Genomic DNA, 17,568 nt, shown 5'->3' on the forward strand with positions numbered 1-17,568 from the left:
GGCACATTTGGGTAATAGGGGATAGGGCCGTGTCGGAAAGGCAGGGAGGGCTCAGAGTCACTCCCAAGGACTTGGCCCTGGTTCTGTAATCATGGGAGCTACTGGAGGTGCTCCCAAATTAACAGAAGAGAGATGAGCAGTTCAGTCAGGCCCCCTGCCTTATCCGGACCAGCTTGCTGTGTAACCTTGCGAAGGCTGTCCCCACCTCGGGCCTTGTTCAGCTCATCGGTAGCAGGCAAGTTCCTATGATCATGCTCTTCTGAGTTGTCAGATGTCTTTATCTGCTTTAAAAAAAGTTTTCTTCTCTCTTTTTTTTTAATCAGATGATAAACATTCTGTTCTGAATTTAAAGGTAAGATTCATTTTTTTAAAAACCAGTTTTCTCAATAAATAGAATTTCCGCCATAATTTAAAAAAAATTTTGTGATTTATTGAGGGAGGGGGGACACCTTGCCTTAAGAGTCCTTCCCCATTAAATGTTGTGTTGTTTTTTTTAATACTTTTGAGGGGCACCTGAGTGGCTCAGTTGATTAAGTATCTGACTCTTGATTTTGGCTCAGGTCATGATCTCAGGGCAGATCTCTTCACTAAGCACAGAGTCTGCTTAAAATTCTCTCCCTCTCTCTCTGCTCCTACCCCCCAAACACGTGTGTGTGCACATGCGCCTGCATGTGCATGCACTCACTCTCTCTCTCAAAAAAAAATAATAAAATAAAATACTTCTGAAATATGAAGAAACTCAGATTTTCCATAGTTTAAAAATGAATGTAATGCATTGAGTGGTTAAAAATCACATATGTAATTTGCAGAATGAATAGACTAACAAATTTGCAAATGTGGAAATAGTTTTTTCCCTTTTTTTGCAAACACGGAAATAGTTTTAACTTAGGTTTTAATCCTTCAATGTCATAGGAATTTAAAAATTAAAGATTTCTCAGTAGAGTTCATTGATAACCTTATTTACTTTTTCAGCAGAAATTAGAAACTTAATATCAGACCAATGTGTAATGGAAAAATGAACGATGTGCAATGGAAAATGAACACAAGTTCATAGCTTTCCCTTTCCTCTAACTTTTGGGTTGAAAAGAAAGATCATACTCTTTTCTCAACCCGACTTAGAAATGTGCTTCTCTACGGCATATGGGGTCTTTTTGTCTATCCCAGTTAGAATTTGCTTTGTGCATCTCTGCTCAGCACCTGCAGTCCTGTCTCATGCTTCTGAATGTGAACTGACGGCCTGTCCCTCTTGAGACCTACATGTGAAAACACAGTGGCTGAACTCACAGGCAAAAAGTCAGGAAGAAAGCCTGAACAGGACTTCCTTTAGTGCCTCAGAGAAGCCACCACAGGGCAAGACCCTTAAAGTTTAAGTTTCAGTTAAAAGAAACAATGGATATTAGAGTTTCTAAAGCTAAAGCAGACTAAGAAGTACAAGTGCCAAAGTGAAGAGAAAAAAATGTATTTAAATATTTGATATACGATGACCCAGCTGCTCATGCCAATCCCGTTTTAGAAGATGCTAAGACTCTTAATTCATTACTCATGTTTTTTCTTCCCTAGGATGAAAAACCACCATTATGTGAAAAGCCTCCACCCTCCCCAGGTATTTGCCTTTTGAATTTAATTATGATGAAAAGCTTATAATTTCGGAGAATGCCCAGAATCATCTTGTCTAAAATAAAGGTCACTTTTTTTCCCCTGTAAAGGCTGTTGGTTCTGTCCCCGTTACTGAAATTGGGAAAGGGGCACCTGCTGAACTTCCATGTTTGCTCTAAAAGAGAGGGTGTAAACATTCAGACAGTGAATGGTGGATGGATGTCCCCATGGGATGTGCTCAGACACTGGGAGGCCAGTGTCTGCAAATGGGGGCCACTTTGTGTCCCCATCACGTGCCAGGGCCAAGCCCAGGCCGGGAAGCACTCCGGCACTTTTCTAGCTGACCTCTCCTGGCATATTTTAGGCCATAGCTCCCATCTTCAATCCAGTCTCAAACGTTTTCTTTCTGGGACGCCTCCGAGTTCCCCTCTTGTTTTCAGTGGAGCTGTGGAGTTACTCATTTCTTAGACTACCCTTTCATGTCCTAGGGATTGGATAGGATGTATCAAGGGTCGGGGAGGCTTATCTGGAGCCGCCGGTCCTACCGCTAGCCCTTGCCTGCCCCGCTGCATTGTGGGCCAATCCACTGTCTGGAGCCACCAGTCCTCCCACCCTGGTCTGCTCCCAAGAAGCTCTGCTTCTGCCTCCACCTTCAGTCGGAGGCATGCCCTGGCCGGGGAGCCCATTGTGGTCCTTACCTCCTTTGACTTCTGTCAGCATATCTCTCCATGGAACATCGTTCTCTGTTCTCCTCCAATCTCTCTTGCTAAAACTCCTTCTTAAAATCCTTTGTGACCTCTGGTGTCTCCTCTCCCTGATGTCCACAGCTGCTCAGTGTCTCCAGCTGAGGCCACCTTCAGAGCATGGCCCATGTCCTAAACTGAGCTCGCCTTCCCTGCTGCATTTGTGTTCCTTGTCGGGCTAAGTGTCTTCCAGACCACAGGTGGCTGTAGGCCTCCTTGATTTGCCCCTCCCTCACTGCCCACACCCAGTCAGCTGCTGAGCCCTGTCGGGGTTGAGCCTCTGAGTCCTTCATCTGTCCCTTCCTCTCTGCCCCCGCTCTGGGGGCCTCCAGACTGGCTTCCCCTCTGGGCTGGGTTTCACTCCTGGTCACTTTCTTCACTGCTAGCCGCAGGGGCTCATCTGAGAGTAGAGACTTCTTTTTCACACCTCTGCTTAAAAGCCTTTCCTGGCTCCTGGTGGCCTGCAGGACAGAACCTCTGCTTTCTGTATTATGATATGCAAGGGCCTCGCTGGGCTCCTGCCTCTCCCTCTCCCACCTCTTTCCCTGTGGCTTACTGTGGCCTCGGCAGATCAGCTGCTCTCTCCTGAACTGGCCGTTCTCCTTGCAGGGACTGAAGGACCTAGCACGAGGTCTGAGATGAAGAAGTGACTCGGGTGGTTGTTTCTTTGTTTTTTGTGTTTTTTTTGTAAAGTCTTTTATAATTTTGATGTAAAATTGTAAAAATTAAAATTTAAAAACTTTTTCTCTGTACCTTTCCAGATATAACTGGTAGAACACAGCAAAGATGTATAGAAATAACCAAAGAAAAGTTCAAGGAATTAAAAGAAGAAAATGTGTTTCTAAGCAATGCAAATCAAACCCTTACTCTTGAACTTAACCTAATAAAACAAGCAATGAAAGAACTACAATTAAAACTGAAAAGAACAGAAAAAGAAAACCGAAAGTTGAAAGAGGCTGAGAAAGCCTCCCCTCAGGAAGGTGGGGAGAACTACACAGTTCTTTTATTAAAGGAATAAATAAGAATTCACTAATTTTCTTATTTATTTGAAAGTTGTAATATTTGCTTATGTTGTTGTTGATATTGCATTATAATATTTAAGTTTCTTCCATTAATATCCTTGTTAAAATTTGATTTTATCTGCTGTATCATTATTATGCCAAAGAAATTCCAATATTTGTTTTGGTTCTTTATGTTTAGCATAGTATCTTACATACATTTCATATCAGTTTTTTATTCCCATGAACAGCATATAAAAGTGCCTCTTCGTGAGATCAAGCCCCGTGTTGGGCTCTGCACTCTGCGTGGAGTCTGTTTGAGATTCTCTCTCTCCCTTTGCCCTATCCCCCCATCCCCACTCCCACACATGCACACACTCTCTCACTCTCTCTCTCTCTCTCTCTCTAAAATAAATCTTTTAGAAAGTGCTGCTTTCTCCACATACTTAGCAGTGATAAGGATTACATTTTCCTTACTAATTTGACAAGCAAAAAGGTCAGGGAGGAAATCCTATTTTAATTTTATTTGTATTTATTTTACTATTGATGAGCTTGAGTATTTTTTTTTTTATATCTTTGCAGGTCATTTTCTCTTTCATAAATTTTCCCATTTTAATTTGAGATACTGGGACGCCTGGGTGGCTCAGTTGCTTAAGCATCTGCCTTTGGCTCAGGTCATGATCCCAGGGTCCTGGGATTGAGTCCCGCATCAGGTTCCTTGCTCAGCACAGAGCCTGCTTCTCCCTCTGCCTGCCGCCCTCCCTGCTTGTGCTCTCTCTCTCTCCCTTTCTCTCTCTCGTCTCTCTGACAAATAAATAAATATTTATTTTTTAAGATTTAGTTTATTTATTTGACAGAGCAAGAGAGCACAAGCAGGGGGAGCAGTAGAAGGAGAGGGAGAAGCAGGCTCCCTGCTGAGCAGGGAGCCCAATGTGGGCCTCAATCCCATGACCCCTGGGATTATGACCTGAGCCAAAGGCACTTAGCCTCGTGAATAAAATCTTAAAAAAAGAAAAGAAAAGAAAAGAAAAAACGAATCCTTTTTTAAAATAAATAAATAAATAAATTGATATACCTTGATTTTTTTTTTTTCTTACTGATTTATAGGAGCTCTTTACATGTTAGGGATTTTGGCCCTTTTTCATGTATGTAATGGTTTCTCCATTTGTTGATAACTCAGTTAAATATAGGATATTTTTCTGTTATGACTTATGCCCTTTCAAGTCCTTTTTAACTCTAAGGTTATATAAATAATCACTAATGTTTTCTGTATACATTGATCTATTTATAATATGGCCTTAAGAAAAGCATTGTAGTCTTTTTCAGACTCTGTATTTCTTGTGTTAGGCACATTTATTTCTGCAACTTTATATTATTTGTGCTATTACTTTTTGGAATCTATTTTCTGTTATGTTTTCTAATAGGACATTATTATTCTATGGAAAAGTTCTTAGATCTAATAAATTTTCCATTTATCTTATATGGCTTTCAAGGCACATACTGTATATCATCTGAGACAATGATTTTTCTTTCCAATCTAAAGTTTGCATTTTATTTTATTTTTATTATTTTTTTAGATTTTATTTGTTTATTTGACAGAAAGAGACACAGCAGGAGAGGGAACACAAGCAGGGGATGTGGGAGAGGGAGAAGCAGGCTTCCCACAGAGCAGGGAGCCCAATGCAGGGCTCGATCCCAAGACCCTGGGATCATGACCTGAGCCAAAGGCAGACGCTTAATGACTGAGCCACCCAGGCACCCCTCATTTTATTTTGATTGTACATGCACAAATTTCCAAAACACTGTTGACTATTCAGTGTTAAAGAATACTTAGTAACTTTTATTCATTAATATCTATACAATCTGTCCTCCACTGGTTCTATGAGCCCAAAAGGGAAAAAAGGTCAGATGATTGGCAATTTATATAAAATCTTGATCATTTTGGTGTAAGTTCTTCTAATACTAATTTTTTTTTTTTTCAGTAGTTGCTGCCCCTGAGCTACTTTATCTAAGAAAACAAGCTCAAGAACTGGTGGATGAAAATGACAGGTTAAAAATGACTGTCCATCGTTTAAATGTAGAATTGAGTAGATATCAGACAAAATTCAGGCATTTGTCCAAGGAAGAGGTAATGTTTTCAATTTTAAAATGTCAGTTTTCTGATTTTTTAGGCTTTACTGTTGAATTGCTTTCTAATCTTGAAGGGTTCGTATTTATTATTATTTGGCATAAAAAAAAGCACATCCAAAACACAGTCTTTCTGGGGACCTTTCTGTGTCCTCCTTTTATCTCTTCCTTCCCTTCTCCCTTTCTCAAAAGCAATAAAGACTCTTTGTAAAACAAACAAACAAAACAAACAAAACCTGGGAACAATACAGAAGTATATAAAGTTAAGGAGTAAAAGTCCATGTCAGCGGCTCCATTCTTAGTCCTGTTCCTCAAGGGTATAGCTGTTGTTTGTTGGTGTACCTACTTTAGAAAGAAAGCAGACTAGTTTTCACAGGGCCCCCAAATCACCTAGCTCTCATAGCCAGTGGGACTTCAGTTCATGATTCCCACAGGACTAGCAAACAAAGAAGCAGTTTTGCAACAGGTGTGGGAGCACCCCTCTGTGGCCCCACACTGGGTTCAGCATAGGGGGAGCAAGCAGGAACACCCATGTCCTACTTTCTCCCTGGAAGGGGTTTGACTGCATACTTTCCCAGCTGCTGCCTGAGGTCTGGTTTCCAAGCAGCCTGCATCTAGGAGCTGAAGACAGTCTTCCCTTTCAGGAAAGTAATGAGTTCTGGTACACCCTCAACTACTGGGAGCCACTAAGAACAAGGACAGTGGCTTAAACAGTCACAGATGTTTGAGAGGCAACCAGGAGCTCAGGCCGAGCTGATTGATGAGGCTCATTCATCTCTTAAGGAGACCAGTCTGTCAAAACTGGGAGAGGTGGGCTGTTTTTCCTAATGCACCAACACAGAAAGTCAAGGAAAATGAAGGAAAAGGGGAGTGTGTTCCAAACAAAAAGATCAGCAACTGATTTTAATGAAGTACAGATAAGTGATTTACTCGATAGAGAGTTCAAAATAACAGTCATAAAGATGCTCACCGAGGTCAAGAGAGCATGAACCAAGTGAGAATTTCAACAGAGATAGAAAAACTAAAAAGTACCAAACAGAAATCATAGAGCTAAAGACTATACTACCTCAACTGAAAAATTCAACAGAGGGGTTCAACCACAAACTAGAGCAAGTGGAAGAAAGAATCCATGAATTGAAGACAGGGCAGTGGAATTCATCTGCTCAGAGAAGCAAAAAGAAACTGAAAAAGAGTGATGGGCCACTATCAAGTGGATTACAGGGGTCCCAGAAGGAGGAGATTGAGAAAGGGGCAGAAAGCTTATTTAAGAAGTAAGGGCTACAGGGGCACCTGGGTGGCTCAGTCATTAAGCGTCTGCCTTCAGCTCAGGTCATGATCCTAGGGTCCTGGGATCGAGCCCCACATCGGGCTCCCCGGTCCACGGGAATCCTGCTTCTCCCCCTCCCACTCTCCCTGCTTGTGTTCCCTCTCTCGCTGTGTCTCTCTCTGTCAAATAAACAAAATCTTAAAAAAAAAAAAAAAAAGAAGAAGAAGAAGTAAGGGCTACAAATTTCTTTTACCTGGGGAAAGAAACAGACATCCAGATCTAGGAAGTTCAGAGAGTTCCAAATAAGAAGAACCCAAAGACACCCACATCAAAACACATTATAATTTAATAACACATATAATTTAATAATTGTCAAAAGTTAAAGACAAGGAAACAATCTTAAAAGCAGCAAGAGAAAAACAACTTATTACACACAAAGGAATTCCCATAGGACTATCAGCAGATTTTTCAGCAGAAACTTTACAGGCTGGAAGGGAGTAGTGGTATATTCAAAGTGCTAAAAACAGAAACAAAAAAAACTGCCAACCAAGAATAACTGAGCTATCCTTCCAAAATGAAGGATAGAGAGTTTTCCAGACAAGCATAAGCTGAAGGAGTTGATCACCACTAAACCAGCCTTAAAGAGACTTCTCTAAGCGAAAATGAACAGGCAAGTTAATAATAAGAAAACATAAGAGAACTAATAAATTAATCCAACAAATTTGCATGATAAAAAAATCAATATACAAAAATCAGCTTTGTTTCTAGACACTAACAACAAACTATTGGAAAAAGGAATTAAGAAAAAAAATTTCATTTATAATAGCATCAAAGAGAATAAAATACTTTGGAATAAATCTACAAAGGAGGTAAAAGATCTGTACACCAAAAAAATAAATAAATAAAACACTGATGAAAGAAATTGAAGAAGACACAAATAAATGGAAAGATTTTCTGTGCTCATAGATTGGAAAGAATATTATTAAAATGTCCATACTACTCAAAGTAATCTACATATTCAATGCAGTCCTTTCAAAATCCCAATGGCATTTTTCACAGAAATAGATAAAACAATCCTAAAATTTGTATGGAATCACAAAAGACCCTGAATAGCCAAAGCAATCTTGAGAAAGAAGAACAAAGCTGGAGACCTCACACTTCCTGATTTTAAGCTATTACAAAGCCATAGTAAGCAAAAACAGCATGATACCAGCATAAAAACAAACAGACCAATGGAACAGAATTTAGGGTCTAGAAATAAACCCATGCATATATGCTTACTTTATTTTTGACAAAGGAGCCAAGAATATAGTATGAGGAAAAGACAGTCTCTTCAATAAATGATGGAAAAACTGGATGTCCACATGCAAAAGAATGAAACTGGACCCCTATCTTACACTGCACCCCAAAATCAACTGGAAATGAATTAAGGACTTGAGTGTAAGACCCGAAATCATAAAACTCCTTGACATCAGTCTTTTTTTTTTTTTGAGAGAGAGAGTGAGCACCAGTTTGGTGGGGGGGCGGGGGGTGCTGGTGGCAGAGGCAGGAGGAGCAGACTCCCTGCTGAGCAGGGAGCCCGACGTGGGGCTCAATTCCAGGACACTGGGACCATGACCTGAACCAAGGGCAGACGCTTAACTGACAGAGCCACCCAGGCGCCCCTTGACATCAGTTTTGATGGTGATTTTTTGGATTTGACACTAAAAGCGATGGCACTGAAAGCAAAAATAAACCAATGGGGCTCATCAAACTTCTCAGCAAAGGTAACCATCATCAAAATGAAAAGGCAGCTTATGGAAGGGGAGAAAACATCAGCAAACCACATGTCCAGTAATGGATTAATATCCAAAAAATACAAGGAACTCATACAATTCAATAGCACAAAAATAAATAACTCAATTTAAAAATGGGCAACAGACCTAAATAGCCATTTTTCCAAAGAAGACCTACAGATGACCAACAGGTGCTCAACATCATTAATCAGCAAGGAAATGCAAATTAAAATCATAATTTGCTGTCACCTCATACCCGTTAGCATGTCTGTTATTAAAAAGAGAAGAGGTAGCAAGTGTTGGTGTGGGTGTGGAGAAAAGGAGCCCTCGCATACTGTCGGGGGAATGCAAGCTGGTGCAGCCCCTGTGGAAGACAGTGTGGAGGTTCCTCAAGAAATTAGAAACAGAACTACCATCTATTGAGCAATTCCGTTTCTGGGTAGATGTCCAGAGGAAACAAGATCACTATCTTGAAGAGATGGCTGTACTTGTATGTTTGTTGAAATATTATTTACAGTAGCCAAGGTAGGGAAACAGCCCACATGTCTGCCAGCAGATGAATGGATAAAGAAAATGTGATGTATATACAAAAATGTGATTGATATATATGTAATGTGGTGTATATACATACAGTGGACTATTACTCCGCCTTAAAAGAGAAGGTAGTACTGTCATTTGCAACAACACAGATGAACATGGAGGGCAATAAGCCAGACAAAGACAGACAAATACTGAATAGTATCACTTATATGTGGAATCTTAAAAAAAAAAAAAAAGTCAAACTTACAGAAACAGTACGGTGGTGGTTGCCATGGGCTGGGGGGTGGAGGAAATAGGGACAGGCTGGGGTACACATTTTCAGTTATAAGTAAGATCTGAGGATTAATGTAAAACATGATGATTATAGTTGATCATGCTGTATCGTATAATTGAAATTTGCTAAGAGAGTAGAACTTAAATGTTCTCTCTCTCTTTTAAAGGTAAATATGTGAGGTGATGGGTGTGTACTTAGCTTGGTGGTGGGAATGCTTTCACAGTGTAGGCATATATAAAGAGAGAAGAGGGGCGCCTGGGTGGCTCAGTCGTTAAGCGTCTGCCTTCGGCTCAGGTCATGATCCCAGGGTCCTGGGATCGAGTCCCACATCGGGCTCCCTCCTCGGGGGGAAGCCTGCTTCTCCCTCTCCTGCTCCCGCTGCTTGTGTTCCTGCTCTCGCTATCTCTGTCTCTGTTAAATAAATAAATAAAATCTTAAAAAAAAAAAGAGAGAGAGAAGAAAGCAGACTAGTTTTTACTTTAGAAGAGGTATTGCAGAATTCAGTTCAATAAACTCACCGAGCAAACCACTGTGAGGAATAACAAGAGGAGCCAGAAGGTCAGGTTCTTGCTCTTAGAGAGTAGTGCATGTGAGGAATGGGGGGGGGGGGGGGGCGGGCATCTGACATGTCAGGATACACAGCTGACTGGCTCCTGCTGGGATCAAGGTGGGAAGCCAGGGGCACATCTGTTCTCACGTGGCTCCTGGGAATTCAAGGCAGCTTCAAGAGCTTCTGATTTTAAAGTAGGACTTAAGTTTAAATTTTTAAATAACAGCATTGAGATGTAATTCACATATTCAATTCACCCATTTAAAGTGCACAGTTCAGTGATTTTTACTGTCTTCACAGAACCATGCAACCATCACTGCAGTCAATTGTAAAGTTCATCACAACAAGAAATTTCCTACCTGTTAGCAGTCACTCCCCATTTTCCCCCACCCCCTGCATTGGCTCCTGCAACCACAAAGCTACTTTCTGTCTCTATGGATTTGCCTGTTCTGAACATTTCACATCAATAAGATCGTACAACATGTGGTCTTTTGTGACTGACTTCTTTAATATAATATAATGTTTTTTTAACCACAGCAAAAAATTTAAACTTCTTCGGGTCACATGATCCAAAACAAGCTTCCTAGGCCAGGGCCTTCTGCAGGGCTGTGGGTGAGCCAGTTCTCTTTAAAAAGGATACAGACAGGCAGGCCCAGTGACAGGCCACTGCTTTCCCACACCGTTCTGCCCTGTGCAAATGCCACATTCTCCGTGACAGCCTTCCCTGATCACTCCAGTCAGATATGATCTCTCTCCCTCAAATCATCGCAGACTTTTGTTTGTACAGCTCTTAAGGCAGCTAGAACATTCTATCCTGTACTGTGTTTTTGTGTGTAGTATATTATGTTCATTTGTGTGAGAAGACTTCTACCTGTTGTTAGGTCATAAAATCATGGCAAACCATTGTGTTGTCATGTCCATAATGACTTAGAGAGTTCTCACTGTTTGCTGAATGAGTGATGAGATGAGGTTTTAAGGTGAATGTGTTACAAGGTTTTTCTTGAAGGAAGAATTATTCCATCAGAGCCATTGCTTCTGGGCCTGATGGAATATAACTGCTACCAGGCTGGCCCTCATACTGTAAACGACTCAAAAACTAGGCAGAACACATATTAATACTATTGACAGATGGCAGGCGGCACAGTGACCTTGGGCAGGAGAAAGATAAATAGGTGCCTTCTGTTGTTTGCCTCTGCCTTCAGTCTGTAGACAGTCTCTTCACAGGGCAGGGTGGAGCACCTGAAGCAGATTAGTATTCAACAAAAGAGAAGGATGAAACTCCTTGAGGCCAGGCAGAAAACAAGTTCAGGGAGCCGTGAGCCAAACAGTCAGCACTGGGAGACCTGTGGCTTGACAGCAAGGGAGAGAACTTGTGGAACACTGCAGCCTGAGGAAAGAGCCCAGAAGGACCGTGCCTTGGTAGCTGGCTCGCCTAGCCTCTCAGTAAAGGTCACTACAGACCCACCCTCAGCAGGTAAAAAGTGAGCCTCAAAAGCATCAAGTTGATCCATGAGCAATGTACGAGCCTACAAAGAAGAAGGGAAAAAAACAAAAAAGCCCACACTCTTTAAAGGAAGACAACAAAATCCAGACCCTCCCACATATAACATTGCAAGAGTTCAGCATTCAATAAACAATAACTAGATATGTTCCAGATTTAAAAAGACTGCAAAGACTTGACAACTAAATACAACATATAATACTGGATTGGATCTTTGACCAGAGAAAGACATTAGTGGGAAAATAGGCAAAATTTTAATATAGTCTAGATTAGATTATAGTATTGCTTCAGTGTTGATTTCCTGGTTTTTATGATGTTACTGTGGTGGAGTAAATGAATTGTTTTTAGGAAATATACACTGAAGTATTTCGAGGAAGAAGGGCATTATGTCTGCAAGTTACTCTCAAACATTTCAGAAAAAATTGTTTATATATATATATATATATGCATGCATGTCTAAGGCTTATTTGCAACAACATGGATGGAGCTAGAGGGTATAATAATGCTAAGCAAAATAAGTCAGAGAAAGACAATTACCATATGATTTCACTCATATGTGGAATTTAAGAAACAAAACAAATGAGCAAAGGGAAAAAAGAGAGAGAGAGACAACCCAAAAAACAGACTCTTAACTATAGAGAACAGACTGGTGGTTCCCAGAGGGGTGGGGGGATGGGTGAAACAGGTGAAGGGGATTAAGCACTGAGTAATGTATAGAATTATTGAATCACTGTATTGTACCCCTGAAACTAATATAATACTGTGTTAACTACACTGGACTTAAAATTAAAAACTTCCTTAAAAAAAGGAATATCTAAGGCCTCAACTTTCAGAAGAAGCATTGTTTAATTTGCCTTCATTTGTGTTTTTTTCTTAGATTTTAAATATTGATGGCCTCCCATCAAAGGGCCCGACACCACCCTGGTTGGTAAGTAAAAGTTACTTAATTTCAGGCCCATATTTTCTGTGCTATAATTAAATACTTATTAAAAACCACTCCAAATGAAGTAAATTTTCTTAGCTTTTGAAAAATGTGCTGATTGTATTCAGATGTAAGACCTAGGTTAACCTTCTTTATTCCATTGTGTTCAGTTGGATATAAAGTACCTGTCACCCTTGTTACTGGCCTATGAAGACCGAATGAAAGAGAAGGATGAGCTCAATGCCACCCTTCAGGTAAGCTGGCAGATGTCTCAGGACAAGGTTTATAAAAAATAAGACTGTTTAAAACTTTAAAGAAACATTTTAAAGATAGGTTTAAAGTAGATGTGCACAACATCTACTATGTTCTCAAATGTGGGAGGGAGGGAAGGAAGGAAGGAAGGGAGGGAAGGAAGAGAGGGAGGGAGGGAGGAAGGAAGGGAGGAGAGGAGGGAGGGAAGGGAGGAAGGGAGGAGGGGAGGGAGGGAAGGAAGAGAGGGAGGGAAAGGAGGGAGGAAGGGAGGGAGGAGGGGAGAGAGGGAAGGAAGAGAGGGAGGGAGGAGGGAAGGAAGAGAGAGAGGGAGGAGGGGAGGGAGGGAAGAAGGAAGGGAGGAGGGGGAGGGAGGGAAGGAAGAGAGGGAGGGAGGAGGGAAGGGAGGGAGGAAGGAAAGAAAGAGCACAGTGGTACAGGTGGGTGGGAGAGAAGAAAGGAGAGAAAGAGAAGGAAGGAGGCCGGGAGGGACGGGTCAGTGGAGCAGAAAGCGTGCATTGGGACAGATGGGAGAGGTGTGCAGGGATGGGATGGTGCTGCATCGGAAGCCCAGATTTCCCAGGCAGGTAGCCCCGTGTGGGCTGGGCTCTTGGGGTACAGACAGGACAGCAGTGGGGGACACTCCTTTCCTGATGCTCTGCAGCTGCAAACTCTACTGTAGAAGGGACGATCAGGCAGACATGGGAAGGTAGTAAGCAGTGATGTTTTAGGCAGACTTAAATGCTTCATAGTTCTCTGAAGAGCTGACCCCAGGGAAGTCCAGTTCTGTTGGTAGTGGTGAGGGCGCCAGGTTTTTGTTGATTCTGCCTTGTTCACCTCTATTTCATGGGAATGGCCTCTGGCAGCAGAGCTCACTCTCATTACACAGGTGGACAAGGCTACATGGGTGTGATAGATATGTCCCATCCTTTCCCTACTGCTCATGTAAGTGGCCAGAGATCTCTGGAATCAGAAGGATCCAGAGAGAACAGTTTGGGTTTCCTGGGCTGTCTGGCTGGCAGGGTCTGTTAAGTCCCACAGCCTGCCTTTGTTACACTATCGCACATACATGGTGCACATGATGCAGTTTTGAACCTTTTCTTCTAGATTTTCTGTTGGACACTTAACTTTGTAAGAGAGTGAATTAATCTTACACTAATTAATTAGCTATCAAGCCAAGTAATTAACAAATTAATTTGGTGCTCCTTCTAAAACAGGGTTCAGGAAACATTTTTTGTAAATGGTATTTAGTAAATATTTTAGGCTTTGTAGACCACGGGGCCTCTGTTTGCAAAACCTCAGCTCCGCAGTGGTAGCAAGAAAGCAGCTATAGAGAAAGTGGAAATGAATGTCCGTGGCTGTGTTCCAATAAAACTTTACAAAACAAGCAGCTGGCCTGCGGGCTTTAGTTTGCCTGAGCCCTGTTCTGTAAAAGAGCTGTCAGCCACTGGGGAGTGTGTCTGAGCAGAAAGGTAAAAGAGAAGTTCCTTGGCATTGTTAAGCTAAACGGATATAAGCATAAACGTCTAAGAGCTGGGAGAAGAATATTTAGAAGCATCCGAGTAAACATTGGCAGCAAGGTTCTCATGGAAAACCAGAACATGTCACAGAAGCCCACTGAGGGCTGGCTAAGAAAAGCAGGGAGGAAGGAGGCCCAGCAGGAGTGCCATCAACACACTGTTTAGGAGGGAAAGCAGACCCCGAGGCCTTCCTCAGTCCTGCTGGTGCCGAAGGAGCTGTCCAGACTGGTGGCTTCACTAGGAGAAGCTTCTGGTGATCACAACGGGGCAAAATCAGGAGACTCCAAGCCCTACCCACACTGACCCCTTCCACTCCCAAGTGGGCTTTAATTAGGACGAAAAGTTCTTACATTTCTCTAAGAAGCTCCAATTTATCCTCTGAAGTCTTTAAACAAAGGAAAAATTGTGGTGTTCATAGGCATCTCTGCTTTTCTTTTTGACCTGCCTTTATCTTTTCTTTCCTATCTAAGTATTTGGCACTTACAGAAAAGTGTTACCAAATCAGGAATTGAGCATTTCATACCTGAGGCTCTCTGTCCCTTGTACTCAGCATCATGGTTGTCTCCTGGTTTCCCAGCAGCCCGGGAGCTCCTTGAGGGCAGGCACCTGGCGCCGGTACCTGCTGTTCCTGTGAGACTTCGCTAGAAAGCTACTGACCTTTGACTTGAGGCGCAGCGGCAGCGCTAGAGCTAAGAGATGGCACCACGTGTGTATGTGTGTGTTACGATTCACCTCTGTTTTATTTCAGGAGGAAATGAGGATGTTCAGGATGCGAGTCCAGGAAGTGGTGAAAGAAAATGAAGAATTGCACCGAGAGTTAACCAAGAGTTGTCCTGTTACCAGTGAGGAATGGCAAGTGGTGTTGGGTTTCTGGTATTTTGCTAACTCAAAAGAAAACAGAATAGTAGAAATAAACTTTATGAAATCATCAAATACATTTTCTTTAACTAAAATATTTTCAGGGAGAGTTTCTAAGAAATTAACAAGGTACAATGACAATGTAGTAAAGAAATTAACAAGGTACAGTGACAATGTAGTAAACTATTCTCAACTTGAATTTTAAAGAATACATTTAAAATTCTAAGTAGGTTTTTAAACCTGAAATCCATCTACGTACGCTCCCCATTTTTATGTTCTGAGGTTGTATTTCTCTAGGGCAGTTTTCTCATCCCAAACCTGTTGAGCCACATCCTTTTTGCTCCCCTGTGACTCTTCCCAGGGCTTTAGACCAGGAAGCTCAGGATGGGGTCCTGTACAGCTAACCCCCGTCTGCCGTGCCCTTTCTGCGGCCTCCAGTGTCTGACGGCTGAGTGCGGCCTCTCTCCTTCCAGCTGCTGGCGCCCCAGAACGCCCCTTCCGCACTCTTCCCCATCCATCAGGCCCTGCTCACCTGGCGCTGATCGAATGGTGCCGGTCTGTAGCTCTCCCTGAAGGCAGAGTTCTCTGCTGCCGTGTCTGAGCTTCTGACACAGCCCTAGACCCACGCCCTGTCCTGGTACCTGCCGTGCTGTGCCTACCTGGGTATCTCCACGTCTGTCTCACCTGTCCTCCTTGATGAGCTTCTCAAGGGCAGGGCCAGGTCCTGTTCATTGACACGGCAGCAACAGACGGCTAGTCAGTGAGTATGAGCAAGCAGATGTCTTAGTCAAAAGGCAAGGTCCAAGCACAAACTATTCAGATCGATCTTTTTCTCCTTGGGTAGCTATGTTATATTTAGTGACTTTTAACATGTCTTAACATCACTGAACAAAATTAAAATGTTTTCCATGTGTGATGTCCAGGAATTTAGAATAGGAGTCAACAGCATTAGGTGGGTTCTCCCTGATGGGATGGGTACTGCTGTACAGTTGGGATTGGCCTGGGCAGTTACTGGATTTTAGTGCACTGTGGCTTCCCCTGTTGAACTTGGATTTTCTTCCGTCAGGGCTCCTAGCATGCTTCCCCTCGAACCCCGGAAAGCGGGTCGGTTAGACTGCTTCCAAGAGCCATCCAGAAAACGGAGATTTCAGATCCTTCCTCTAACCTTGTATATAAATGCCAGTCAAACCTGTTTACTTCTCTATAAAATCAAAATAAATAAATAAACAAAAGACCTCACTTTCAAATCCGCATGTGCACAGTGTTCCCCGATCCTGTTTATTTGGGTTTGCACTTGGCACCCTGCTGTAGTGTGGCCCGGGCTGTGGGTGGGGAGCCATTAGGTCTGTGTGGTGCCTCCAGCGCACCCCCACCCAGCCGGCCTCCCCCCTTACTCTGAACTCACTGCCCTCCAGCTGGGGTGTGGGGGTTCCTGGAGGCAGACCTCCGGCCACCCCTGAGGCCCCGGCACTTGTGCCCTCCCGCAGCCCCCTGTTCCTGCACAGGTGTGGGTGCCCAGACACTCGGGCACACCAGCTTCACACTTCAGTCGAAGCTGTCCCCTCAGTTTCACATAATTTCTCCTTGAACTTCTGGGCTGCAACTAAACTCTGCATTTCTTTTCCTGACTTCCTCTGACCAACTGGGATACCTCATGCTTAACGGGCCTCAGTTTCTCTACCCATAAAATGGAAGGGAGTATTAAACTAAATGTGAGGCTTTAACTTTTTTTTTTTTAAAGAAATAAGAGAATCCCTTTCATTTAAAAAAGAAAGAAAAGGTGGAAGGAATGGTGGGAGGGGAAGAAAGGAAGGAAGTAGGGAAAGAAGAAAAGAAGAGGGAAAGAAGGAAGAAGGAAGGGAGGGAGGAAGAAAGGAAGTCCTAAGAAAGTCCAAAGTGTAGGGACGCCTGGGTGGCTCAGTCGGTTAAGCATCTGCCTTTGGCTCAGGTCATGATCCTGGGATCCAGCCAGCGCATCAGGCTCCCAGCTCAACAGGGAGTCTGCTTCTTTCCCTTTCCCTCTGCCCCTCCCCGCTGCTGGTATGTGCTCTCTCTCTCTCGCTCTCAAATAAATAAATAAAATCTAAAAAAAAAAAAAAAAAGAAAGTCCAAAGTGTAAACAGGAGGAAGTGCAGCTGTCTTCCGAGGCGGAAATGAGGAGACTGGGGCAGGCCAGCCCGGGTGAGGGGGTGGGGGGCTCCCGCTCCGCACAGCAGGGTAGCTCCCTCCCCATCGTGGGTGCGGTGTTAGCAGCCGGGGCCCAGGAGCCCGTGGGCAGCCGCTGTTGGAGTGACGTCATTGCTATAGCCGACTCCTTTCATCTTTTTATCTCCTTCCTCCACCTCACTTTTTGAGTTCAAAGTGAAAATTTGTGATAATTTACTGGTTTACCATTTCTTTGAATGGTTAGCATTTAACCAGATTTCTAAAGGCCCCTTTAGCTCATTCTAATTGGAATTTTTGATCATGAAGTTTGAGCTGGGCCGGGATTGACTTTGCACCCTCTGTAAGGAAAGGGCAGTTTTGGTACTTAGTATGGTTTAAGAAATCAGCCAGAGGCTTTTCAGAGAGTCCTTGTTTGGGGGCAAATATGCTATTGATTATAAGGGAGTACTTCTCAGTTAAAACGGGAACTTTCTAAATTCTTC

At 42.9% G+C, this 17,568-nt stretch overlaps 1 protein-coding gene across 1 annotated transcript in view; it reads left to right on the top strand.

The window, feature by feature from the left end:
• Window positions 1-17,568, top strand: part of CEP89 (centrosomal protein 89) — a 77,638-nt gene that overhangs the window by 24,286 nt on the left and 35,784 nt on the right. Inside the window, exons 6-12 of the mRNA XM_035023512.1 lie at window positions 324-352; window positions 1,561-1,603; window positions 3,101-3,319; window positions 5,323-5,465; window positions 12,249-12,299; window positions 12,464-12,547; window positions 14,811-14,914. Coding sequence (XP_034879403.1) covers window positions 324-352; window positions 1,561-1,603; window positions 3,101-3,319; window positions 5,323-5,465; window positions 12,249-12,299; window positions 12,464-12,547; window positions 14,811-14,914 — 673 coding nt within the window. The remainder of the gene's footprint in view (window positions 1-323; window positions 353-1,560; window positions 1,604-3,100; window positions 3,320-5,322; window positions 5,466-12,248; window positions 12,300-12,463; window positions 12,548-14,810; window positions 14,915-17,568) is intronic.

The sequence above is a fragment of the Mirounga leonina genome, unplaced genomic scaffold (assembly GCF_011800145.1).
Source record: "Mirounga leonina isolate KUSES-001 unplaced genomic scaffold, KU_Mleo_1.0 Mir_177, whole genome shotgun sequence".
Taxonomy (NCBI): domain Eukaryota; kingdom Metazoa; phylum Chordata; class Mammalia; order Carnivora; family Phocidae; genus Mirounga; species Mirounga leonina.